Source organism: Haliotis rufescens, unplaced genomic scaffold, assembly GCF_023055435.1.
Source record: "Haliotis rufescens isolate VD_foot unplaced genomic scaffold, xgHalRufe1.0.p SCAF_17, whole genome shotgun sequence".
In the NCBI taxonomy this organism is placed as follows: domain Eukaryota; kingdom Metazoa; phylum Mollusca; class Gastropoda; order Lepetellida; family Haliotidae; genus Haliotis; species Haliotis rufescens.
The window spans coordinates 21,507,299-21,533,864 of record NW_025963857.1 but is presented as its reverse complement, the minus strand read 5'-3'; the positions used below and the strand labels follow the sequence as shown (position 1 = coordinate 21,533,864).

General features: G+C 42.8%; 1 protein-coding gene across 1 annotated transcript in view; it reads right to left on the bottom strand.

Moving 5' to 3' along the window:
• Positions 1 to 26,566, bottom strand: part of LOC124133957 (sodium-coupled monocarboxylate transporter 1-like) — a 47,851-nt gene that overhangs the window by 4,106 nt on the left and 17,179 nt on the right. The window contains exons 2-11 of the mRNA XM_048397703.1: positions 21,119 to 21,184; positions 15,481 to 15,532; positions 11,291 to 11,358; positions 10,932 to 11,089; positions 9,822 to 9,962; positions 6,871 to 7,000; positions 5,344 to 5,432; positions 2,893 to 3,020; positions 1,835 to 1,992; positions 4 to 221 (exon numbers count right to left, since the gene is read on the bottom strand). Of these exons, the coding sequence (XP_048253660.1) occupies positions 4 to 221; positions 1,835 to 1,992; positions 2,893 to 3,020; positions 5,344 to 5,432; positions 6,871 to 7,000; positions 9,822 to 9,962; positions 10,932 to 11,089; positions 11,291 to 11,358; positions 15,481 to 15,532; positions 21,119 to 21,184 (1,208 nt within the window). The remainder of the gene's footprint in view (positions 1 to 3; positions 222 to 1,834; positions 1,993 to 2,892; positions 3,021 to 5,343; positions 5,433 to 6,870; positions 7,001 to 9,821; positions 9,963 to 10,931; positions 11,090 to 11,290; positions 11,359 to 15,480; positions 15,533 to 21,118; positions 21,185 to 26,566) is intronic.

The following is a 26,566-nucleotide window of genomic DNA, read 5'->3' as shown; positions in this document are numbered from 1 at the left end:
TACCTGTCCGCAGTAAGGGTCGTGTTTACCATGACCACGGTCATGTTGCTAAGCAATGACCTCATGGTGGTAGGTGTGCTGTACGTAGAGTTAAACCCCGACATGACGTCACAGCCGTCGGTGGTGATGTTAAGGATCGGTGGGCGAGATCCGTTGACAGTGGAGCCTATTACCACCCACAAACTGAACACAAGGCCCGAGAACAGGGCGGCGACAGCACCCTGCATCATGGGAGGAATACAAGGATAACCACATTTTGTACCAGGTGATAACATCAATTTTAACTAAACTGGATACAATATCATAAACTGGCCCGCAAGTTATCATGCAAAGTGCGGACCACAGTTTATAAGGGTAACGCTATTTTTCAGGGCATTATCATTTGCAGAAGCCCGAGGTCTTCCATTAACTGCCTGATGAAGGAGGGCAGTTGAACAGACCGAGTGTTTCTGCAAACGATAATGCTCTGAAAAATAGTGTTACCGTTATTATAGCTAAAATGGATAGAACTTGTTATCAAATATATATAAACAATATCGGTTTTGAAACATTTACTGCAATCAACACATAACGAATGTCACTGACCCACTTTAACAAGTATGGAAACGTCATAGAATAAACCAGATGACGTCGCCAGTCGTCAAGCAATATGAGAGTATTATCAAGTTACAGTGGCCCGCTAGTTTCTGATAACACGCGGGCGGTTTAGTGATAATTATATCCATTTTAGCTATAATACTTGATAATGTCCTCATTTTGCCTGACGATGGCCATTATCAATATGTTTCCATATGACGTCATAGCTATTCTGCATACTAACGTAAACCAACATGGAGTCTATCAGAACGACTCTGTCTACTCGTGTAATTGACCAAGCGCCTCACGAGTCAACTGATGACATTATGGGTCGATGATGTCAAGCGCAACGTTAACCTTGATTGCAGCGGTAAGATCTCCATTACTGCACTGTCAATCGTTTCTATATCTACTACGAGTCATGTCCATCAAACTCCGAAAATTTACTTTCGATGAACTCACAAAACTGTTTCTCTCTGATGTTGGGGGAATCGAAAGCCAAGGTCGAATAAAACCACGCGATTTATAGAAACGTTATCCATTGTTGACGAGGTGTTTCTAGGCCAGCGTCACACTAAACCTACTGTCCTTATTGTGAGCGTAACGCCTGCCATACGTTGTTGTTTGGGTTAGTTCAATGGTATTATCACGACAGAGTTTCTCCATTTGGGTAAAATAACAGTAACGCAATTTTTCTGGGTACCGTTGTACAAAACAACCCTAGCGCTACGACTGTCGTAAGTCTATGTTAAGGTGACCCGGGGTAGAACAGGTCTTCAGCAGCCCATGCTTGCTGTAAAAGGTGACTATGCTTGTCGTAAGAGGCGACTAACGGGATCGGGTGGTCAGGCTCGCTGACTTGGTTGATGCATGTCATCGATCCCATTTGCGTGGATCGATGCTCATGATATCAATCACTGGATTGTCTGGTCCAGACTCGATTATTTACAGACCGCCGTCATATAGCTGGAATATTGCTGAGTGCGGCGTTAAACAACAAACAAACAAACAAACAAACAAACAAACAAACAACGATCCTCCTTTGTCAGGCAGTTACAGCAAACCTCAGGCTCTTGCAAATGATATCGCCCTGACGAATAGCGTTACCCTTATAACATCTTATGGATTTTCCCTTCTCCCGGACAAGCAAAAAAAGACGTGTTGTAAAAATATAACGATAGGCAAATTTCACGAAAACAACAAACGTTTGAATCAAACTTGATATGTCCCTTTCATGGTGTCGTGTTCGTGTACGTACGGGCGTGGTGGCGAAGGGGACGAAGATGGCGAGGAGGAAGAGGCCGAGGAGGGGCCCGCCCGTCATCCCGAAGGAGCTTAGGGTTATCTGCAACATCGTCCCGCCCATCTTACCAGCGAGGAACGCCAGCCCGACCGTCAAGAGACCAAACAACAGTGCTGTGGAGAGGGAAAATAGAGAGTAGGGTTTATGTGAAGGTTTTAGCACTGTTCCGGCAATATCACTTCCGAGGCCCAAGTGCTTTACACGTCGGGGAATCAAAGCATGGGTCTTCCGCATGGAGAGCGAACGTTTCAACCCCTAGGCTTCACCGTCGTCCCTATCTGAGGCGGGCAGGGGCTAGAAATATCTGGTTCGTGTTTTGATTGCACTCATTTTCATTGGTTGATACATATAATTCATTTTGGAACAGTGCTCCACTGGTTTCCTTGACTCACATATTGTCTGGTTCAACATGCTACAGTAACTGAGGGAATCACGGTTGCCTTATGCCCCTTCAGTAATATTCCAGCTCTATCACAGCATCCTATAAATAATCTGGGCCTGGCAAACGGTAGGCTGATAACATGAGCAACGACACACGCCGTTCGGAATGATGACACGCAGTCAGCCATGTGTATCAATTGTAATCAACTGATCCAAGACTAGGGTCACCAGACTCCAATACAGGGCCCCGTTCCACAAAGCGATTGTAGAGCTACGACTGTGTTACGATTATCTTAGCGCTAAGATCGCTTTGTGGAACTGACCCTGTGCACTAGTTATAGGCTTAATACACAGGGAGTGAGTTTAACGTTGAATAGCATTTCTGTTACATCAGGCGTTTCAGCTTACTGTTGATGTTAGGCCATACATGATACATTTCTTAGACCTTTTCCACTTTGGTGAAACCCAGAAATATGTGAATGGTGCTGAAAAACAAGAATCCTTATCAGGTCAAATGTTTTGAATCACTTCTAGGGGACGCAACTGTGCGCAGCGAATTGTGGCGCCTTAGACAACTCGCTACCCGTGTCCCGAGTAGACCTATGCTCAATGTACACTACCAGGCCACTCACTCAGCACCTTGGAGATGACTGTTCCGAGCTTCTCTCGCATGGCGGTCCCTGTCAATGTCTTGTAGCAAGGCTTGATGATGTCCTCAAGATGGACCAAGGCTAGGGCGTTCACGCCAGACGACACTGTACTGCACAGCAGACGACATGGTCAACGTCATTCATAAACACAAAACAACAACGAATTATACTTAAGATCAAGGTGATCTTATATATGTATGTACCAGGCTCATCTTTAAGCCTTTCTTGACAACGGTATAAGGATATATACCGAAACGTCCCCATTACAGTAAATAAAGAAGTTGTTATCCATAAATTGTCTCTACTCTGTCATCCGTCAACTTCTAAGTAATGCCTATCAAACAATTGACCAAACATGAACGTAATTCCTCCATTTGGAGTACAGGTTAAAATGAAAGGACAAGGTCAATTCTTTGAGTTCAAGTATTGTAAGTATAAACATGTATGACAGATATAAAGCCAACTGCAGTAGATTAAGGCATTGATCCCAATGCTTAATGCATATAAAACGCTACATAAAACGTATGATACTGGTTATGGGGGCGTGGGGCTCAACGTCTCTTTTAACAGTATTTCAGTAACATATATCACCTCGTGTCAGCTTATTACAGGAGGAAAGGCCATAGTGACATATCCTAAACTTTAAGCTCTGGAAACCCACGAACACAGCTATGTCAGACAAGGATCACAATACGGGAGTAAAGATGGAATTGGAAATCAGGGGTCCTAGCAGTCAAAAAAGGCGTATTTATCACCCAAACCTTGCTTCCTAGGAGATATGGCTGCAATAAAATTGCATCACAATCCATTGCGGACCACTGTGACGTCATCCCCATGACACTACGATCTATAAACATCACTAATCCCTCTGCTACTAAGTGGTTAGCTGTACTTTATAGACACAAGACACTGCTTATTACTGATTAAACTGAAAAAGACTGATAAATGGAATGATTTGGACGGTAAATAGAATTTTATACTCGTGTCTTCAGATATGAAAAAAAACACTCGTCAATAAATGTTTAAAACTCCTCGGCAAGCAGCGCAGTTGAGACTTTTATGATTCTATAAATATACTTTGCAAAAACAAAGGGGATATTTTGTTTTCGGTTGAAACTACAGGAAAACACACCAATGTCTGGCAATGAAAACATGTGGCGAGAACATTTCCGAAGAATTTGAGCTCCCTAACACAACATTGAGACATGAAGCACGTGACCTCGGACAGCACGTGCAATGGGTGGTATTCCATATTTACCATTGTCACACAGACTAGTTGTGAGCAGATGAATTTTGTTTTCTTGAAACCAAATGCTCAAAGACACTTTATTAAATACATCCAATCATTAAGGAAGCAACAGTATTGATCATACAACGTTTGCAACGTGCTGAATGTTTACGTGACATAGGCATGTTGCAGTGACGTGCACTTCCGACGTCCATGACCGAAGGAAACGCGAGCTTGGAGACGTCCTAATGAGAGTTTTTTTATATGGACGTTAACGTCGTACAGCATGATTGTTTTGGGTCGGGTCCTTAATGGTATGGTGTGGTATCACAATGACCTGCCGAACTGCGCTCCATATTGTCCATGGCAGAGTTTACAGGTCAATACTATCGGGAAAACACCATTGCACTACTCGTGCTGCCATTTGCACAACGTGTTGGGCAACGTTTCATCTTTCAAGATGATAATGCACGTGCTCATCGTGATATAATTGTGACCCAATATCTCCAGCAGAAAAAAACACCAATGTTATGGCGCCCGTCACGCCGAAGAGCCGGGTTCGATTCCCGACATGGGGACAATGTGTGAAGCCCATTTCTGGTGTCCCCCGCCGTGATATTGCTGGAATATTGCTAAAAGCGGCGTAAAACCATACTCACTCACTCACTCACTCAATATTATGGCTAGCACTAAATCCTGACCTTTCCCCCATTGAACAAACCAGGGACGTCATTGGCACACGTGTACGTCAACGTCAAAATACACCCACCACTCGCAATGAACTCGGTGTTGCTCTCACTGATGAGTGGAACATGAGTTAAGCTGGCATTGGTCGACTCATCAGAAGCATGCCTCGCATGTCTGGTCAACAGTGGAGATTTTACCCGCTGTTAATGACATTGGCTGCAAAATGCATATTTCAAATTTGACCACCGACATCTTTAACGGCCTTGTGCACCACCATCTCATCACACCAACCATTAGAACATTAGAACCCATTAGATCTGATCGCCTACACCCCAGTAGATTTGCCAATACCATAAAGATCAGACGATATGTCTTGATGATTCCCACTATGCCATACTTTTCTGGCATAATATAAATTTTATGTACAGTAATGAAGCGTCTTCAGGTTAGACCGTGAGGTCAGTTGATGTGGACACAAATCAGGTTCTTACACCACCTAAGTCATGTATGTCACTCACCTGAGAGCAGCGCTGAACACACAGGAGATGAAGAGTCCTGCCAGGCCCGGGACCATGCCCAGGGTCTCCATCACCAGGAGGGGCACCAGCTGGAGTGACAGGGAGGTGGAGTTAGGGTTGGGGCACATAGGTGAGGTGAGCTGAGGTAAAATGGAGTTCAACGTGTGTGTGTGTGTGTGTGTGTGTGTGTGTGTGTGTGTGTGTGCGTGTGCGTGTGCGTGCGTGCGTATGTGTGTGTGGCTGCTTGTACTAGTCCGGACTGATGTCATATTGTGCTAGCCCAGTGAGATATCATACTGCAGTTTAACATGAATACCCCACTCAGATACTGTATACTGACTCCAAGTCGACCAGTCCTTGTATCAGCCCCTCAATGCCGAGCGCCAGGCAAGGTAACAACAAGTACCATCTTTTGACGTCTTTCGGTATGACGCGGCCGGGGATCAAACCCCGCTCTCCGGACGGACCTTCTACCACTGGACCACGGACACGGACCTGATCCACATATATATATATACTAGTTATATAACACTCACACGGTGTGGTGGCGACGAATCTAAAGTTGTTCATTTATATACAATAAAACCTTGTTAATCCGGACGAAACCGACGATAAATAAACAGCTATCTGGGATAACGAAATATGAAATAAATGCCTGGCAAAAGAAAGTATACACTTAAAAATTGGATTTGACCAAAGCATTACAAACGCTATGAAGACGTTAATAGGCTGTAATCAGTCCACGAAACACTGCAAATTAAAGGCCCAAAACATAACAATGATACCCATATCAATTACATCACCATCGAATAATTTTAGCCACCATCAAACATTTGAGTATACTTTTACATTTGTATAAATTCGTTCGCCAAAGGTGGTTTCCAAGGGTATAGATTAGCAAAGTTCCACTGTATTTTTGCATCCTACACGAAGATGTCTAAAACATGACCAGTTACATGACATTCCTTGTGTGGAGATATTACACTATCAAGTGAGTGAATGATTTAAGTTTAACACCGTTTTAAGCGGCATTTAGTTACATATTGCTGTGTCAGCTTAATGGGGAAGGGGGCAGGTCGCTGACGTGGACCACGTTCCTGAAACTGTTAACAAGGTCATGGCGCAGACAGACCAAGGATCATAATCGGGGCGAATCTTGGATTCGAACAACTATCAGAGCATCCTAACAACTAAGGGGCGTAACTCTGCACAGCGAGTTGGCCACTGGGCTTTTGACCACTGGTTCCCTATGGGTAAGTGATCTGACCATGTATCCTATACTTACGGCAATTGTGTCACTCTGCTTTCCTCTGAAAGGGGGCAGTCGGGTAGCCAAGTGGTTAAAGCGTTTGCTAGTCGATTCCCGACATGGGTACAATGTGTGAAGCCCCTGGTGTCCCCCACCGTGATATTGCTGGAATATTGCTAAAAGCGGCGTAAAACACCTCACTCACTCATCTTACAGAAAGATGTGGTTACAGGTTTGTATTCTATATTACTGACTGAAGGATTCCTGGGACGACAAACCTGGTCAAACTTGGTCATCTTGCCGGACTTGTAGGGGTCGCAGTCCTTGTACTTGGCATACGTCACCAGCCCCACCCCTGTCATCAACGTCGTCGCGATGATGTTGGAGGGCAGGTTGAAGTAGATGGTGCTGAAGTAGTGTAACGGATGTCATAATTATTGGTAAGAGAAATCAAGAATATCTGTTACAATTCACGTGACCTCCTTTGGCTCTTAAGAGCTAAACTCGGGTGATAAACAGCTGTTGATTGTCATAAAATGTTACCAATGACGGTAATAATATATCAGTTCCCTTTGTCGTGTCTGTAACTTTCTCTCTATCTTGCGACAAGCCATCTGTACACAGTCCGCCTTCTTATTTATGTCAAGAGTGTCACACTTCGAAAGGCGTGAGTTTCTCGAAACAGCACCTTTGCATGCTTGAGCTAAACATACTCCGTGCACTGGGTATCTAGGCCTACCCCTGTGTATGTCTGAGTATCTAGACCTACCCCCGTGCATGTCTGAGTATCTGGACCTACTCCTGTGTACGCCTGCGTATCTAGACCTACCCCTGCACATGCCTGAGTTTTTACACCAACCCCTGTGCATGTCTGAGTATCTAGGCCTACCCCTGTGCATGTCTGAGTATCTAGGCCTACCCCTGTGTATGTCTGAGTATCTAGGCCTACCCCTGTGCATGTCTGAGTATCTAGACCTACCCCTGTGTATGTCTGAGTATCTAGGCCTACCCCTGTGCATGTCTGAGTATCTAGGCCTACCCCCGTGCATGTCTGAGTATCTAGACCTACCCCTGTGCATGTCTGAGTATCTAGGCCTACCCCCGTGCAGGTCTGAGTATCTAGACCTACCCCTGTGTATGTCTGAGTATCTAGGCCTACCCCTGTGCATGTCTGAGTATCTAGGCCTACCCCCGTGCATGTCTGAGTATCTAGGCCTACCCCTGTGTATGTCTGAGTATCTAGGCCTACCCCTGTGCATGTCTGAGTATCTAGACCTACCCCTGTGTATGTCTGAGTATCTAGGCCTACCCCTGTGCATGTCTGAGTATCTAGGCCTACCCCCGTGCATGTCTGAGTATCTAGACCTACCCCTGTGCATGTCTGAGTATCTAGGCCTACCCCCGTGCATGTCTGAGTATCTAGGCCTACCCCTGTGCATGTCTGAGTATCTAGGCCTACCCCTGTGTATGTCTGAGTATCTAGGCCTACCCCTGTGCATGTCTGAGTATCTAGGCCTACCCCTGTGCATGTCTGAGTATCTAGACCTACCCCTGTGTATGTCTGAGTATCTAGGCCTACCCCTGTGCATGTCTGAGTATCTAGGCCTACCCCCGTGCATGTCTGAGTATCTAGACCTACCCCTGTGCATGTCTGAGTATCTAGGCCTACCCCCGTGCATGTCTGAGTATCTAGGCCTACCCCTGTGTATGTCTGAGTATCTAGGCCTACCCCTGTGTATGTCTGAGTATCTAGGCCTACCCCTGTGCATGTCTGAGTATCTAGGCCTACCCCCGTGCATGTCTGAGTATCTAGACCTACCCCTGTGCATGTCTGAGTATCTAGGCCTATCCCCGTGCATGTCTGAGTATATAGGCCTACCCCTGTGCATGTCTGAGTATCTAGGCCTACCCCTGTGTATGTCTGAGTATCTAGGCCTACCCCTGTGCATGTCTGAGTATCTAGGCCTACCCCTGTGCATGTCTGAGTATCTAGACCTACCCCTGTGTATGTCTGAGTATCTAGGCCTACCCCTGTGCATGTCTGAGTATCTAGGCCTACCCCCGTGCATGTCTGAGTATCTAGACCTACCCCTGTGCATGTCTGAGTATCTAGGCCTACCCCTGTGCATGTCTGAGTATCTAGGCCTACCCCTGTGCATGTCTGAGTATCTAGGCCTACCCCTGTGTATGTCTGAGTATCTAGGCCTACCCCTGTGCATGTCTGAGTATCTAGGCCTACCCCCGTGCATGTCTGAGTATCTAGGCCTACCCCTGTGCATGTCTGAGTATCTAGGCCTACCCCTGTGCATGTCTGAGTATCTAGGTCTACCCCTGTGTATGTCTGAGTATCTAGACCTACCCCTGTGTATGTCTGAGTATCTAGGCCTACCCCTGTGTATGTCTGAGTATCTAGGCCTACCCCTGTGCATGTCTGAGTATCTGGACCTACTCCTGTGTACGCCCGAGTATCTAGACCTACCCCCGTGCATGTCTGAGTATCTAGACCTACCCCTGTGTATGTCTGAGTATCTAGACCTACCCCTGTGTATGTCTGAGTATCTAGACCTACCCCTGTGTATGTCTGAGTATCTAGACCTACCCCTGTGTATGCATGAGTATCTAGACCTACCCCTGTACACGCCTGCGTATCTGGACCTACTCATGTGTACGCCTGCGTATCTAGACCTACCCCTGTGCATGTCTGAGTATCTAGACCTACCCCTGTGCACGCCCGAGTATCTAGACCTACCCCTGTGCACGCCCGAGTATCTAGACCTACCCCTGTGTATGTCTGAGTATCTAGACCTACCCCTGTGTATGTCTGAGTATCTAGACCTGCCCCTGTGTATGTCTGAGTATCTGGACCTACCCCTGTGTACGCCTGAGTATCTAGACCTACCCCTGTGTATGTCTGAGTATCTAGACCTACCCCTGTGCACGCCCGAGTATCTAGACCTACCCCTGTGTATGTCTGAGTATCTAGACCTACCCCTGTGTATGTCTGAGTATCTAGACCTGCCCCTGTGCATGCCTGAGTATCTTGACCTACCCCTGTGCATGCCTGAGTATCTAGACCTGCCCCTGTGTATGTCTGAGTATCTGGACCTGCCCCTGTGCATGCCTGAGTATCTAGACCTACCTCTGTGCACGCCTGAGTATCTAGACCTACCCCTGTGTATATCTGAGTATCTAGACCTACCCCTGCGCATGCCTGAGTATCTAGACCTACCCTTGGGCATGCCTGAGTTTCTTCACGGCAAGATAGCGCTGCACGAGGGCCTGGTTGATAGCGTAGATGCTGAGGGTCGTAATGGAACCTCCGAACACCAGAGACCAGAACGTGTGACGCTTCAGTGGGTCGGGATCAAAACTAGAAACATGAACAGCATTAACACAAGATGTACCTCTCCCGCGAAGCAGATATGAGAATGGTTTATTAAATGTTTCTCATTTCTCTAATTGTTTACGGCAGCGTCCATGACAACGTAGCGTATTCAACATCACGTGCCGAAAATAAATATGGTAATATGGTGCCACATATATTTGATCAAGAATTACCAAGATATTGCATAATTTATTTATTAAACCGATTCTTTCATATTACTTTAGTTAACCATTAACCCATCGTCCTAATTTAAATTGTCCTTGAAAATCCTTGACAAGCATTATTATGCCCCTTGAAAAAAATGAAATTGCCTGCCACAAAAATTACATTGTTGGAAGTTATTAAAATAATTCAGGTTCCATTGTCTGAATTCACACTAGTTACCAAGTCTAACGGGTTCACAGACTTAAATGAGTGAGTGAGTTGGGTTTAACGCCGCTTTTAACAGTTTTCGAGTTATATCACGGCGTGTCAGCTTAATGTGGGAGTAAAGCCCGAAGTGATGCAGGTCTCAGACGTTACCAATTCGGTGAAACGGGTACGAGCACGAGTATGGTGCTGACAAACCTAGAAACATAATCGGGGCGAACTGGGATTCGACCACACAATCATAAGTTTCTGGCGTGCCCAAGGGACGCAACTCTGCACAGCGCCTTAGACGACTGGGCCACCCGTGCCCCCACAGAAAGAAATACAAGAAATACAAATCATCAGAGCAGTACGTGCTGTTTCCACGTGTCTTATATCAAAATACACTGGCACTTATACATTTATATACTCATTTTCCGGGCTGCTTATATAATCTGCATGCAAATTCTTATCATTTGTGATACATTCATAGCACCCATTATAAATTCTACACTGAAATGACACAGACAGCTATGAGTTTTCAAGTCTTTAGTGGATCATTCTCTTGTTCAGATGTAACAAGATGTCTGCGTGCATGTTTCTTACTCAAATACATTTTCCAATCTCCCGCCTTCGGAAGCTTTCTGCCAGACCGCCCTTGCCCCTCCCACTTCTATTGTTCCCTTGATGATCAGCGCGAGTATACCGGATATGACGATAACTATCTGGAAAACGTCTGTCCACACGACTGCTTTCAAACCTCCCTATAAATTACAAATAGTTACATAATACATTATATTCCAAACAATACAAACTTATCAAAGCAAATATTTAATAATAATATATTATTTACAATAAAAAAGGTAAACATATTCAATCAAATTAAGTGTAATAAAGACAACTCTGTGGTTCGATTCTGAAAGAGTTGTCATGAATTTAGTGAAACCCACGGCCATGTTACTTACCAGTGTGGTGTATATAGTGCAGACGCCACCGATCGCTAGTATAGATACAAGCATGGACATACCGCTCACTGTGGTGGATGAAAAAGACATAAAAATTATATGAACCCTTGAAGCCCATCGCAGATAAAGATCACATTGCGAAGTTGGAAGTTGAATATGATATCCCAATATGAACTGCCGGCCAAATGAAAGTATTCACTTGAAAATTGGATTGGACAAAAATATTACAAACGTTATGAACAGGTCGCAAGGCTGAAAACAGTTGCCGAAACACTGCAAACTCCAAAACACAACCATGCCACCCTATCAAATACATCATCAAACATGGGGGTATACTTCTTGTTGCCTGGCAGTTTATATTGGGATATAATAATAATTATACAACTTGCAAATGAAACCTATTGACCTGTCCTAGAAGTGAAAGTTAACTTAAGCGCAATCCTATCGCGAACATCTAAAATTAGATTCACCAATTAGATTTTGTCCGCCTACCAAAATAATAAACATGACGCAACGTAAGTATGACCAAGAACTAGTTAATAGGAGAAGACACCTGTGAAGATCTGGGTTAGAATAGGTCTTCAGCAACCCATACTTGCCGCAACAGGCGAGTATACTTGTCGTAAGAGGCGACCAACGAGATCGGATGGTCAGGCTCGCTGACATGGTTGATGCATGTCATCGTTTCCCAATTGCGTGGATCGATGCTCATGATATCGACCACTGGATTGTATGGTCCAGGCTCGACTATTAACAGACCGCCGTCATTTAGCTGGAATATTGCTGAGTGAGGCGTTAACACAACAGACAGACAATATGAGAAGGACCTTTTCGCAGTGTCATTACGATCTGTGTTGGGAGTGGACATTTTGAATGTGTGTACCAAAAGACTTTGAAGGTGGAGTTTAATGAAACAGACTTTAGGTAAGTAAACTTACATGAATAAATCAAGTGTGAAGACAAAACATTTTTCGTACCATTATTGGTTGAATTCCAACAAATACAGGTGCTCAATTATTCTTTTTTAAATAAGTAGAAATTGCGAACCGTATTCCTTATTCTTTAGAAGGACTCATTAGTGACAGTTGGTTGACACACACACTCCAAACCCCATTTTATGTAACATCATTTAATAGCCCCCATAATACCAAATACCCCGACCGCCTTCGTGGTTTAATGGTAGAGCGTCCGCCCGGAGAGCGGAAGGTCCGGGGTTCGATCCCCAGCCGCGTCATACCAATAGACGTTAAAAGATGGTACTTGTTGTTACCCTGTCTGGCGTTCGGCATTAAGGGGCTAAAACAAGGACTGGTCGGCTCGGAGTCAGTATACTGTGTCTGAGTGGGGTATTCATGTTAAACTGTGGCATGGTATCTCAGTGTGCTGGCACTATAAATCGGCATCAGTCTGGACTAGTACAAGCAGCCACACACACACACATACACGTGCATGCACGTCGCTATATAAGTGCAAATATCTTGGACGCTACGTTAAACTCCATTTCACCTCACCTCACCTCACCTCACCTCACCAAATATCCCCCACCCCCTCCTTAATAATAAATTACCAGTCCCTTATTTATTTTCTTTAAGTGCGAAAATATGTAAAAGGAAATCAGTAAAACATAAGTTTTATTATTTATTAGAGTAAATCCAGGCCCCAACCTCCTAACCCTTAAAATCAAATGGTTTCTCCCTAATTGAGCAAAAGAATGTTTACACACTGTAATGCTATTTTTTTTATTGAAATCTATTGCTGCTTTTTTTTGACCGACTCACATTTAAATACCACGGCATTTCGCTCGCTTATCACAAAGGTACGGCCTGCGAACGGAGATAGGTCTATCAAATGACAAAGACTTCACAGATTCTTCGATATCTTTCAGATAAGGACATGTTGGAGCAATCAAACACAGCTTACCCAACATTTTATCAAGAATTAGGTTATCGATCCGATCTTGAGGAACACGTAAAGTAGAAATGCCACTTACAACATCAAACAAAACACAACTCAGATAGGCGCATGACTTATTAACATGACCCGAAAGGTGTAGCTGATTTGGTGTATCTTATTCCCCTATATAGGGCCTCCCTCCACCTGGCGTGAAACATCATATTCTATTATCAGCCCCAGTGCTTTAAAGGGGCCCAATTTGGGTTAGTAATGAGGCATAGCGACAGGTTACTGGCAGATGATAAGCGGGACAGAAACAGCACAAGTCGACATCCTGCTTCAGAAAGATACGGAGGACGAAATCAGCTTACTTATTCCTTTCATTTCAGCTAAGAGTAAAATTTTTGAATGGCCATCTGTTTTACACCTTGGCACTCATGGGTTCCGTCGTATATAAAAAATCTTACAAAATAAGGGTAATTAGATTCACCAATGACGTCATTAGCGAATATCTGCGTTCTGTGGCATTGTTAGGATCATTTGAGTGTAGGTACTCACCCAAGGAGATGGTTAATAACGCGGCTTCTTTTAGCAAGCTGCAGGAATACGTACTGAAGCTATCGTATTTAAATACATATATTCAAGTGTTGCATGAAGCCATAGACATTGTCAATCAAAACTGATGGATTAGTTCAGTCGTAAAACATTAAACTTTTCTATTTTGTTCCGATTGTGTTAATGAAACATGACGGGAAGTCGTTCATGACGTCTCGTAAAGAATATTGGCGAATCTAAACAAAATTCAAAGCGAACTCTTTGGGTTAGTGGAGGCGGTGAAACGGCATGCAGAGCTCCAGATAAGCTTTTGGTGTTGTGGGTATTTTACCCATGCATTTTAAAATCATTGGGTATCAGTAATTCTATCTGGGTATTCAAATTTCTGTTACCCACTAGTTTTTACACATGTGGGTATTTAAGTTAAATATTTAAAAACACTATTCATCTAGGCCCAGCAAACTGGTGTCGTGTGGGTTCGAGAGCTTTATAGGACTCAAAAATACCACGATACTTCCACAAGAAAGTGTGATGGCAAATGATCCATGATGTAACTGTCATCGTGGAGTTTGGCAAGGTTGACGGAATGCCCGTTTATAATTTCAAAATATGTTGCTGATTTGCTAATCATATACGCAGGGTTTCTTCACAATATTTTGATGATACGCACAAGTTTTATTTTTGTAGCGTATCTGTAATGTTCGTTGCGTATTTGATACGCTTGGATTTTATTTTACTGCGTATTTCTGCATTTCTGATGCGTATTTTACGCAGATACGCAGCTTATCTGGAGCTCTGGGCGTGGGTTGGTTCCAATGTCTGGAGTGGGTTGTGAATCTGAATAAAGGAAACACCGATAAAAACCTTTAAGCGATGTGGCCAAACATTGTCTTTGTTACATTACCACACAAGCTGTTTCCATCAGAGGTGGTTGTTGTGGTTTGAAACCTCTGACTGACCAATCAGAATTTAGTATAATTGTTAAAAGTCATGGTAAACTGGTTACCCCTTTACGTAGTCGCTACGCATGTTACAAAAGGCCTACTGTAACAGAGTGACGTATTAGGGACCAGCAATTTGATATCCGAGGAATGGGGTGGGGTTTAGGTGGGGGTGGTTGTGGGCTTAGGCTGGGGCTGGGGCTGGGATTTTATCGAAAACAGTTAAATTGTTTCCGACAATTCATGAAAAAAATAATTAGGCTTCAAACCGTTGAAAAAAAGAGAGACATTGTTACATTATAAGAAAGTTACAAAATTGAAATTGAGGCTCATAGTTTAAATTAATAAAATATCTGTTTTGTAGATCAGCTGAAGCTGAAAAATATCTATTATCTCCATACAAAATCAAACCTCCGCCTATCAAGGTTGGTTGGTTGGTTTGTTGTTTAACGGCGCACCCAGCAATATTCCAGCTGTGTGACGGCGGTCTGTAAATACTCGAGTCTGGACCAGACAATCAAGTGGTAAATATCATGACCGCCTATCAAGGCCTTGGAATGTGTTATGGAGGTTTCCGTTCAGCCTTAAAAGAGTGAATTCTGACATGCGCGCGCGTGTGAGTGTGTTTGTGCGCGTGCGTACGTGCGTGCGTGTGTATGTGTGTGTTGAGGGCTGACTCTCCCCACGACGCAAAAACAGTTTGTTACCGTGAAACTATGTCAAAACATTTTCCCTGACATTCCTAACATTGTAGGGATGGTGTTTGTGACGTATTGCATAAAATCAATTTCACACACGTACCTTGACTGAAGACGAGGGCAGGGGCATAGAAAACAACAGCCATGTACACCATCTGCAGGACGAGACATTGACATGATATCATAACATAGCATATTACATATCAGATACCATTGGCATGTAAATCTCTGTATGTTACAGGTGCGAGAGTATGTGACATAATTAAATAATTATACCATTAACGTACTGTTGCTTAACAATCATTAAATACCAGGTGTAATTACGTGTCGCACATTACAAAGTATGGAAGCATATGTGTGCCACAGCGATACTTTCATCTGTGTAGATGATACTTACATCTACGTAGATGATACTTTCATCTACGTAGAAGATACTTTCATCTGTGTAGATGATACTTACATCTACGTAGAAGATACTTTCATCTACGTAGAAGATACTTTCATCTACGTAGATGATACTTTCATCTACGTAGAAGATACTTTCATCTACGTAGAAGATACTTTCATCTACGTAGAAGATACTTTCATCTGTGTAGATGATACTTACATCTACGTAGAAGATACTTTCATCTGTGTAGATGATACTTTCATCTGTGTAGATGATACTTACATCTACGTAGAAGATACTTTCATCTGTGTAGATGATACTTTCATCTGTGTAGATGATACTTACATTTGTGTAGATGATACTTACATCTACGTAGAAGATACTTTCATCTACGTAGAAGATACTTACATCTACGTAGAAGATACTTTCATCTGCGTAGATGATACTTTCATCTGTGTAGATGATACTTTCATCTGTGTAGATGATACTTACATCTACGTAGAAGAACTTACATCTGTGTAGATGATACTATCATCTGTGTAGATGATACTTACATCTACGTAGAAGATACTTTCATCTATGTAGATGATACTTTCATCTACGAAGATGATACTTACATCTGTGTAGATGATACTTACATCTACGTAGAAGATACTTTCATCTACGTAGAAGATACTTTCATCTATGTAGATGATACTTTCATCTGTGGAGAAGATACTTTCATCTACGTAGAAGATACTTTCATCTGTGTAGATGATACTTACATCTGTGTAGATTATACTTACATCTACGTAGAAGATACTTTCATCTACGTAGAAGATACTTTCATCTGTGTAGATGATACTTACATCTACGTAGAAGATACTTTCATCTACGTAGAAGATACTTTCATCTGTGTAGATGTTACCCACATCTACGTAGAATATACTTTCATCTGTGTAGATGATACTTACATCTACGTAGAAGATACTTTCATCTGTGTAGATGATACTTACATCTGTGTAGATGATACTTACATCTACGTAGAAGATACTTTCATCTATGTAGATGATACTTTCATCTGTGTAGATGATACTTACATCTGTGTAGATGATACTTACATCTACGTAGAAGATACTTTTATCTTTGTAGATGATACTTTCATCTGTGTAGATGATACTTACATCTACGTAGAAGAAACTTTCATCTACGTAGATGATACTTTCATCTGTGTAGATGATACTTACATCTACGTAGAAGATACTTTCATCTACGTAGAAGATACTTTCATCTGTGTAGATGATACTTACATCTACGTAGAAGATACTTCCATCTACGAAGATGATACAAGTATCTACGTAGAAGATACTTTCATCTACGTAGATGATACTTTCATCTACGCAGATGATACTTTCATCTACGTAGAAGATACTTTCATCTACGTAGAAGATACTTTCATCTGTGTAGATGATACTTACATCTGCGTAGATGATACTTTCATCTACGTAGATGATACTTTCATCTACGTAGATGATACTTTCATCTACGTAGAAGATACTTTCATCTACGTAGAAGATACTTTCATCTGTGTAGATGATACTTACATCTACGTAGAAGATACTTTCATCTACGTAGAAGATACTTTCATCTGTGTAGATGATACTTCCATCTACGTAGAAGATACTTCCATCTACGAAGATGATACAAGTATCTACGTAGAAGATACTTTCATATACGTAGATGATACTTTCATCTACGTAGAAGATACTTTCATCTACGTAGAAGATACTTTCATCTGTGTAGATGATACTTACATCTGCGTAGATGATACTTTCATCTATGTAGATGATACTTCCATCTACGAAGATGATACAAGTATCTACGTAGAAGATACTTTCATCTACGTAGATGATACTTTCATCTACGCAGATGATACTTTCATCTACGTAGAAGATACTTTCATCTACGTAGAAGATACTTTCATCTGTGTAGATGATACTTACATCTGCGTAGATGATACTTTCATCTACGTAGATGATACTTTCATCTACGTAGATGATACTTTCATCTACGTAGAAGATACTTTCATCTGTGTAGATGATACTTACATCTACGTAGAAGATACTTTCATCTACGTAGAAGATACTTTCATCTGTGTAGATGATACTTCCATCTACGTAGAAGATACTTCCATCTACGAAGATGATACAAGTATCTACGTAGAAGATACTTTCATATACGTAGATGATACTTTCATCTACGTAGAAGATACTTTCATCTACGTAGAAGATACTTCCATCTACGAAGATGATACAAGTATCTACGTAGAAGATACTTTCATCTACGTAGATGATACTTTCATCTACGCAGATGATACTTTCATCTACGTAGAAGATACTTTCATCTACGTAGAAGATACTTTCATCTGTGTAGATGATACTTACATCTGCGTAGATGATACTTTCATCTACGTAGATGATACTTTCATCTACGTAGATGATACTTTCATCTACGTAGAAGATACTTTCATCTACGTAGAAGATACTTTCATCTGTGTAGATGATACTTACATCTACGTAGAAGATACTTTCATCTACGTAGAAGATACTTTCATCTGTGTAGATGATACTTCCATCTACGTAGAAGATACTTCCATCTACGAAGATGATACAAGTATCTACGTAGAAGATACTTTCATATACGTAGATGATACTTTCATCTACGTAGAAGATACTTTCATCTACGTAGAAGATACTTTCATCTGTGTAGATGATACTTACATCTACATAGAAGATACTTTCATCTGTGTAGATGATACTTACATCTGCGTAGATGATACTTTCATCTATGTAGATGATACTTCCATCTACGAAGATGATACAAGTATCTACGTAGAAGATACTTTCATCTACGTAGATGATACTTTCATCTACGCAGATGATACTTTCATCTACGTAGAAGATACTTTCATCTACGTAGAAGATACTTTCATCTGTGTAGATGATACTTACATCTGCGTAGATGATACTTTCATCTACGTAGATGATACTTTCATCTACGTAGATGATACTTTCATCTACGTAGAAGATACTTTCATCTACGTAGAAGATACTTTCATCTGTGTAGATGATACTTACATCTACGTAGAAGATACTTTCATCTACGTAGAAGATACTTTCATCTGTGTAGATGATACTTCCATCTACGTAGAAGATACTTCCATCTACGAAGATGATACAAGTATCTACGTAGAAGATACTTTCATATACGTAGATGATACTCTCATCTACGTAGAAGATACTTTCATCTACGTAGAAGATACTTCCATCTACGAAGATGATACAATTATCTACGTAGAAGATACTTTCATCTACGTAGATGATACTTTCATCTACGTAGAAGATACTTCCATCTACGTAGATGATACAATAATCTACGTTGATGACGCTTCCGTCTCGCTGCACTGGAAGACTGCCGAGTGGGACACTGTGCTGTTTATCTCACAGCAGGACCAGGAATAACTCGTCTCTGTCTGGAATTTTAGTAATACAGGTTGCTAAATTTGACAACTGGTAATCCGTGTCTGTGTAATGAGTGAATTAGCTTCCAGCATCACTGTGTGCGCCGCATTATAAATTTGTGCATGCACATCTGAGGGGGTGTCAAAGATGAGTTTAACTCGTCATAGCAGTTGCTGAGTGGTCTGCCCAGAGGCGCCATTGTCGCAATCTTTGTACTTGTATTAACGACTATCGCCCGGTTCTCATGTGATTAAATTTGAATATTCCACTTGATTAGCCGCAACAATGACACCTTCATCTTCTGATATCACAATGTATATCTTTATTGGAATTTTAATCCGTTAATCCAAACCATGTGACGAAACAATCATGTTCAAGCCGACATAACAGAAAACTGACCCGCAAAGGTTTGATAGAATCACGTGACTTTCACTGACCTCGAATATTGACTCGTCACATGATCACAATTTACCTGATATATATACGTCAATATTGACTTCAATTTGTCCGTCTGCGAGTGGCAATGCTGAATTCACCGATCTTTCTGACAGAATTGTAATTGCAATAGAACAAAAGACTGCCAAAAAAGTGAAATTAAACACTTTATAATTAATTTCGATATAACAAATCCATTGATTAACCTCGAACCCGATACCTTCGGTGGTCCGATTGCGTGTGGCTGCGTTTGGCTGCGTGTGGCTGCGCGTGGCTGTGTGTGACTGCGTGTGGCTTCGTGTGACTGTGTGTGACTGCGTGTGACTACGTGTGACATGTGACTGCGTGTGACTGTGTGGCTGCGTGAGACTGTGTGTGACTGCGTGTGACTGTGTGGCTGCGTGAGACTGTGTGTGGCTACGTGTGACTGTGTGTGACTGTGTGACTGCGTGTGAGTGTGTGTGGCTGCGTGAGACTGTGTGTGGCTACGTGTGACTGTGTGTGGCTACGTGTGGCTGCGCGTGGCTACGTGTGGCTGTGTGTGGCTACGTGTGACTGTGTGTGGCTACGTGTGACTGTGTGTGGCTACGTGTGACTGTGTGTGGCTACGTGTGACTGTGTGTGGCTACGTGTGGCTGTGTGTGGCTACGTGTGACTGTGTGTGGCTACGTGTGACTGTGTGTGGCTACGTGTGACTGTGTGTGGCTACGTGTGGCTGTGTGTGGCTACGTGTGACTGTGTGTGGCTACGTGTGGCTGTGTGTGGCTACGTGTGACTGTGTGTGGCTACGTGTGGCTGTGTGTGGCTACGTGTGACTGTGTGTGGCTACGTGTGACTGTGTGTGGCTACGTGTGGCTGCGCGTGGCTACGTGTGGCTGCGCGTGGCTACGTGTGACTAAATGTGGCTACGTGTGACTGCGTGTGAGTGTGTGTGGCTGCGTGAGACTGTGTGTGGCTGCGTGTGACTGTGTGTGGCTACGTGTGGCTGCGCGTGGCTACGTGTGACTGTGTGTGGCTACGTGTGACTGTGTGTGGCTACGTGTGACTGTGTGTGGCTACGTGTGACTGTGTGTGGCTACGTGTGACTGTGTGTGACTGCGTGTGAGTGTGTGTGGCTACGTGTGACTGTGTGTGGCTACGTGTGACTGTGTGTGGCTACGTGTGGCTGCGCATGGCTACGTGTGACTGTGTGTGGCTACGTGTGAGTGTGTGTGGCTACGTGTGACTGTGTGTGGCTACGTGTGACTGTGTGTGGCTACGTGTGGCTGCGCATGGCTACGTGTGACTGTGTGTGGCTACGTGTGGCTGCGCGTGGCTACGTGTGACTGTGTGTGGCTACGTGTGACTGTGTGACTGCGTGTGAGTGTGTGTGGCTGCGTGAGACTGTGTGTGGCTACGTGTGACTGCGTGTGACTTACCATTTGCAATGTGAACACCAAGCAGCCCATCACCCTTACGCTGTAGTTGAACCTGAGTTCTAAGTACTGAAACAGAAGAATGAAAGGTATCACCAATCATAAGCATTCATACATTATTTATACATCGATATACTGTACTGGACAAATATCTCTCAGCATGGGGCATGGGTGGCCATGAAGTCGTCGCCACAATTCGCCCGAGCAGGGTTGCGTCCCTTGGGCATGTCAGCATCCTATGACCGCGGGACTGGAATCTCAGACTCGCCTTGTTTTTTGTAGCACTGGTTTCACGGCTAAACGTGTTAGACGTGCATCACATGCTGTTTCTTCTCCCCCTGATCGAAATACTGTTCAAATTGTAATACTGCATCTTAGAGAGAGTGAGTGAGTGAACAATGATATATGCCACAGATCAGCAATGACACGTAAATAATGGAATACTAAAGGACCAGATAAATACCACAACCCACGCCATTAGGGTACGCTGTCCAACATTGAAACCATCCAATTATAATTTTATTCGGCTCTGGCAACAGACGTGGAGTATGACTAATCCCCACTGGGGAAATACACAGCCTCGGAATCCCCTAGGGGACACAAGTAAGGGACGTAACTCTGCACAGCAAATTGTGGTACTTGACATGATCGTGCCCCTCGAATTAAGAAATAAGATTACATAGAGGGTTGTGTTCTCTTCGCGCACATCCACGAACTGACAAGCTGTTTTCACATAAAACATAATATTTTGGGGAGATGTTGAACTAGAAATGATAACTGCCAAGCTTGATGCAGGATCGCGACTCTCCTGGCGTTACTGTTACGCCGTCTAGCCATAACATCGGGCGTCCTTCACCTTCTATATAAGTGTTCTCTAAAGGTTTGGCGCCACTGTTATACGCCGTGATGATATCAGTCACTGGTTGTCTGGTCTAGACTCGATTATTTACAGTCCACCATAAAAAGCTGGACTATTGCTGAGTTCGGCGGTAAACAGTATAACTTTACATATTTGTGCAATGTGGCTGTGCATTTGTGCATTTACATAAACACAATTACTGTGGGCAGACAGTATACATGTACATTGTATTATTTGGTAAATGTTCCAGTGAATGACATACAGGCGCTATATTACGTTTGTTGAAAATGGGGTTAACCGGCCTACACAATAAAATCTTTGCATTCTCTTTCTTTAATGAAGTACGGTCATTTAAACGGGTTATCAAATCTCCACCACAAGGAGGAGAAAGAATAAGTCAACTTCAGCCTAACCTAATTATAACAGTCGAAAGGCTTAACTTTTACAGCAGACATTTTCTTGGAAGCCAGACAAAAAGCGCAAGTTGATATGAGGAGGTTGAAAGTCATTTAGTTTTGCATTCTGCAGACTGTCATCATTTCGTTTTGCAATTGTTTAATAAAAATTCCCAACTAGGACGTTTCATGATTTGTACTCATGAAATGCAGTCACGAATGAGTGAGTGAGTGAGAAATACCAGTTAGGCCAGTATGACACATTGCTATTGGTTGGTACATTGTGAGACAAGTCTTCGTGGTTCTGTTCTTACTCATCTAAATACTAGTATCATCATTTGGATCGGCGGGGTAGCCTAGTGGTTGAAGCGTTCGTCCGTCGCACCCAAGCCCATTGTGTGAAGCCCATTTCTGGTATATCAATGGCGTGATATTCCTGGAATATTGCGGGAAATGGCGTAAATTGAGAGAGTTAGTTTGAAGTCTGCCGTCTACTTGAGAGACAAAAGACCAAGTAGTAACAACAAGCGACTCCTGCTACTATAAAGTACACGCCATGCTGCCTGCACTGATCAGCACTGGCGATTTCAGTCGCTGCTGTTTGTCTACACACATTCTGTATAGACTGTTTGGCCTATATTCTGCTTCCCCGTCCCGTATTTGCTATTTTATATTTTTTTTATCGTTTCATTATCTTCTTGGATAACCCTTTTTTATCGTAAGATTCAAATTTACCCAACGAATCACTTCTACAATCAGTCCATCCCACATATACAATTCCACCCCATAATTCTACCCTCAGTCCCACACTTACATCCTCACCCCCACAAATACGCCCTCACCCCACACTTACACCCCCACCCCCACACTTACACACTCACCCCCACACTTAAACCCTCACCCCCCACATACAACCCCGTCCCTACACTTACACCCTCACCCCACACATACAGCCCCGTCCCCAAACTTACACCCTCACCCCACATTTAGACCCTCAACCCACACATACAACGCCGCAGAACCTAGTTCGATTCCATGTGCATAATATGTGAAACCCACTGATGACGAAATAGTTCTTAAAAACGGCGTACTCCCTCATATACTTAACGTCCCAAATACCATTACATCCCCGTTGCATCACGGGAACTCAATACAAGGCCTCAAATATCCCATTTACAAATCATGGTTAATTCATCATTTTCCCAAGTAGCACCTGACCGAGGGACACTAAATAATCTACATCGTAGTATTGATTTGTATCAGACTGATACAAACGTCACCGATAAAAGCATTAATAGCCGTACGGAGAACAGCATTAAACTGCCCTTGGGGACCACGTGTGTAAAATCAACATTGAAACATCTGTGAGCTGTGTATCCAACCGACGACAAATCGTAATGAAACCGTTACACTCCCACCGGTGCAATCAAATAAGTCTTGTACAATTTGCAGCAAGCCAGGACACGGAAACCGCCATTTTAATCCATTCTGAGGCAGAATGGTTGCAGATGGCGACGAATGATTTACTGTCAAATAGCCAGAAGCAAACACAATGTCGGTAAACAAATCGGCGACGCACCTGCAAAGCTCTGTTTGTTTCGGCTGATGAATTGTATAATCGACATAATGAATACTACTCTTATCTACGGTCATCACTGCCCACTGCATTTATATAACTCAATTGCACTTTAAACAGTGCTCAAGTACCAGTCTCCTGTTGTATATTTACGAAACACTCCTGTTGAAAATTAACGAAACACTCCTGTGATTGCTTTGTTATAAATGGACTTGGTCCAACTGATTATTAAAACACTATTTATCTTGTTACAGTGGTTATGTGGTTAAGTATCGGGTTTGTTCCTTAACAAAAGGCACGGTTTAAGTCTCTACACAGGACAAATTATTATGCTACATCGTTTTTACCACACAATAATAGTAAAATCGATGTAGTATAATAATTTGTCCTGTGTAGAGACTTTAACCTTGGAACCATTTGCCCGATGACGTTAGTAAAGCAGACACTGATGGTGAATATAAGAGATTTTTAAAACAGAATAAAAATATAAGTTTGTATATTGTTCTAAATTTTGGAAGTAGATTTTACATTCTCGCCTCAGACTTGGTTGTAGTGATCTAAATGCCTGTCGATATGAAAGACACATTTCTGACAATGCAGCTTGTTATTGTGGATACATGTATGAAATGAGTGAGTATGGTTTTACGCCGCTTTTAGCAATATTCCAGCAATATCACGGCGAGGGACACCAGAAATGGGCTTCACACATTGTACCCATGTCGGGAATCGAACCCGGGTCTTCGGCGCTACCCGACCGCCCCTACATATATGAAAATGTATCACGCTATTTCTTTTCATATCCCTTTTATAATGATGTAAGAAATGATTCATTCTTCTTTTCTGAGGGAGTTGATCTTAACACTTTATTGAATGGTAATGCTAATTTTACAAAAAATGCTAATCTAGTTACGAGGGGCGTTCAATAAGTTTTGGAACTTCAATATAAGAACAAGTCGCAGAATATCTTTTTCACTTTTATTTTTCAATTTTATCTCCATTCACCTCAATACACTTATTCCATTCGTCCTTCAAGCTTTTAATACCACTTTTATAGAAATCCGCAGATTGGCCCTCTAACCATGCCTCCGTGGCAGCCTTTATGTCCCGGTCATCCTGGAAGCGTCTTCCACGTAAGGGAGATTTCATTTGCCGGAACAGGAAATACTCACTGGGGGCTAAGTCTGAGATGTAGGGTGGGTGATTTAACTGTTCGAATCCACATTCCCATATGGCGGCCTGTGCAATTCTCGACTTGTGAACCGAAGCGTTGTCATGCAAAAGTAGAATACCACGTGTTATCATCCCACGGCGTTTCTGGCGAATAGATTTTCGCAATTATTTCATTACATTAGCATAATACTGACCATTGATTGTAGTTTTGGGGGGCATGTAATCAATCAGTAATATGCCTCTGGCATCCCAAAATGGTGGCCATTACCTTGCAAGCCGATGGTTGAGTGCGAAACTTCCTCGGAGGCGGAGAATTGGAGGACTTCCATTGCATGGATTCCAACGTAGTTTCTGGGTCCCAGTGGAGGATCAATGTTCCATCACCTGTCACTAGACGAGAAAGAAATCCGGCTTCATCAGCAGTATAGAGATCCAGGGGGTCTCGACAACTTTCAGTTCTCTGATGGCGATCTTGAGCTCTGAGGTTTCCAGGTACCCATCTTGCAGATACCTTGGACATACCATGAATAATGGTTCCAACTGATATTTCGAATTCCCTAGAAAGTTCAGATACTTTCACTCGTCGGTCAGACAAAATTCTTCTTTCTATAGCAGCAATGGTTTTCGGTTGGGTGGCATCTGAAGGCCTGTCTGACCTTGGGTCATCGTCTATGGACTCCCTACCTCTTTTAAACTGTAGAGACCAACGGCGAACTGTGGAATAGTCAGGAGCATCCTTACCCACCACTTTACACATGCGATCATAGATTTCTTTTGCGTTGGATCCCTCCTTGGTAAGGAACTTTTTTACACCGCGGTGTTCATGTTTGAGAGAATCCATGATTGTGACCACCCTTAGGTGAATGAAGCAATCACATCTAACGTATTGTTGTGTCTGGAACTTGTTATGACAACCTGATGCTATGACTAGTGTCACACCTGACACAAGTTGACATTGTTTGTGTAAACACAAATGCCCAAGTTGCAAAACCTATTGATCGCCCCTCGTATATTAAAATCAGTACATTCATACCAACTTCATTTAAAAAGGTTTAAGCTAACGTGAGACTATTAATTCCGCTGACATATTACTTTTTCTACTCATAACACCAAGCTGTTGTCCATGACCAATTGCTTTTGTTAGCATATTTAGTTCATCATCATGTATTATTTTGTTGAATGCCTTCATCAATAGAACACCCGTGAAAATTCCGGGGTAGAATAGGTCTTCAGCAACCCATGCTTGCCGTAAAAGGTGACTATGCTTGTCGTAAAAGGTGACTATGCTTGCCGTAAAAGGTGACTATGCTTGTCGTAAAAGGTGACTATGCTTGCCGTAAAAGGTGACTATGCTTGTCGTAAAAGGTGACTATGCTTGTCGTAAAAGGTGACTATGCTTGTCGTAAAAGGTGACTATGCTTGTCGTAAAAGGTGACTATGCTTGCCGTAAA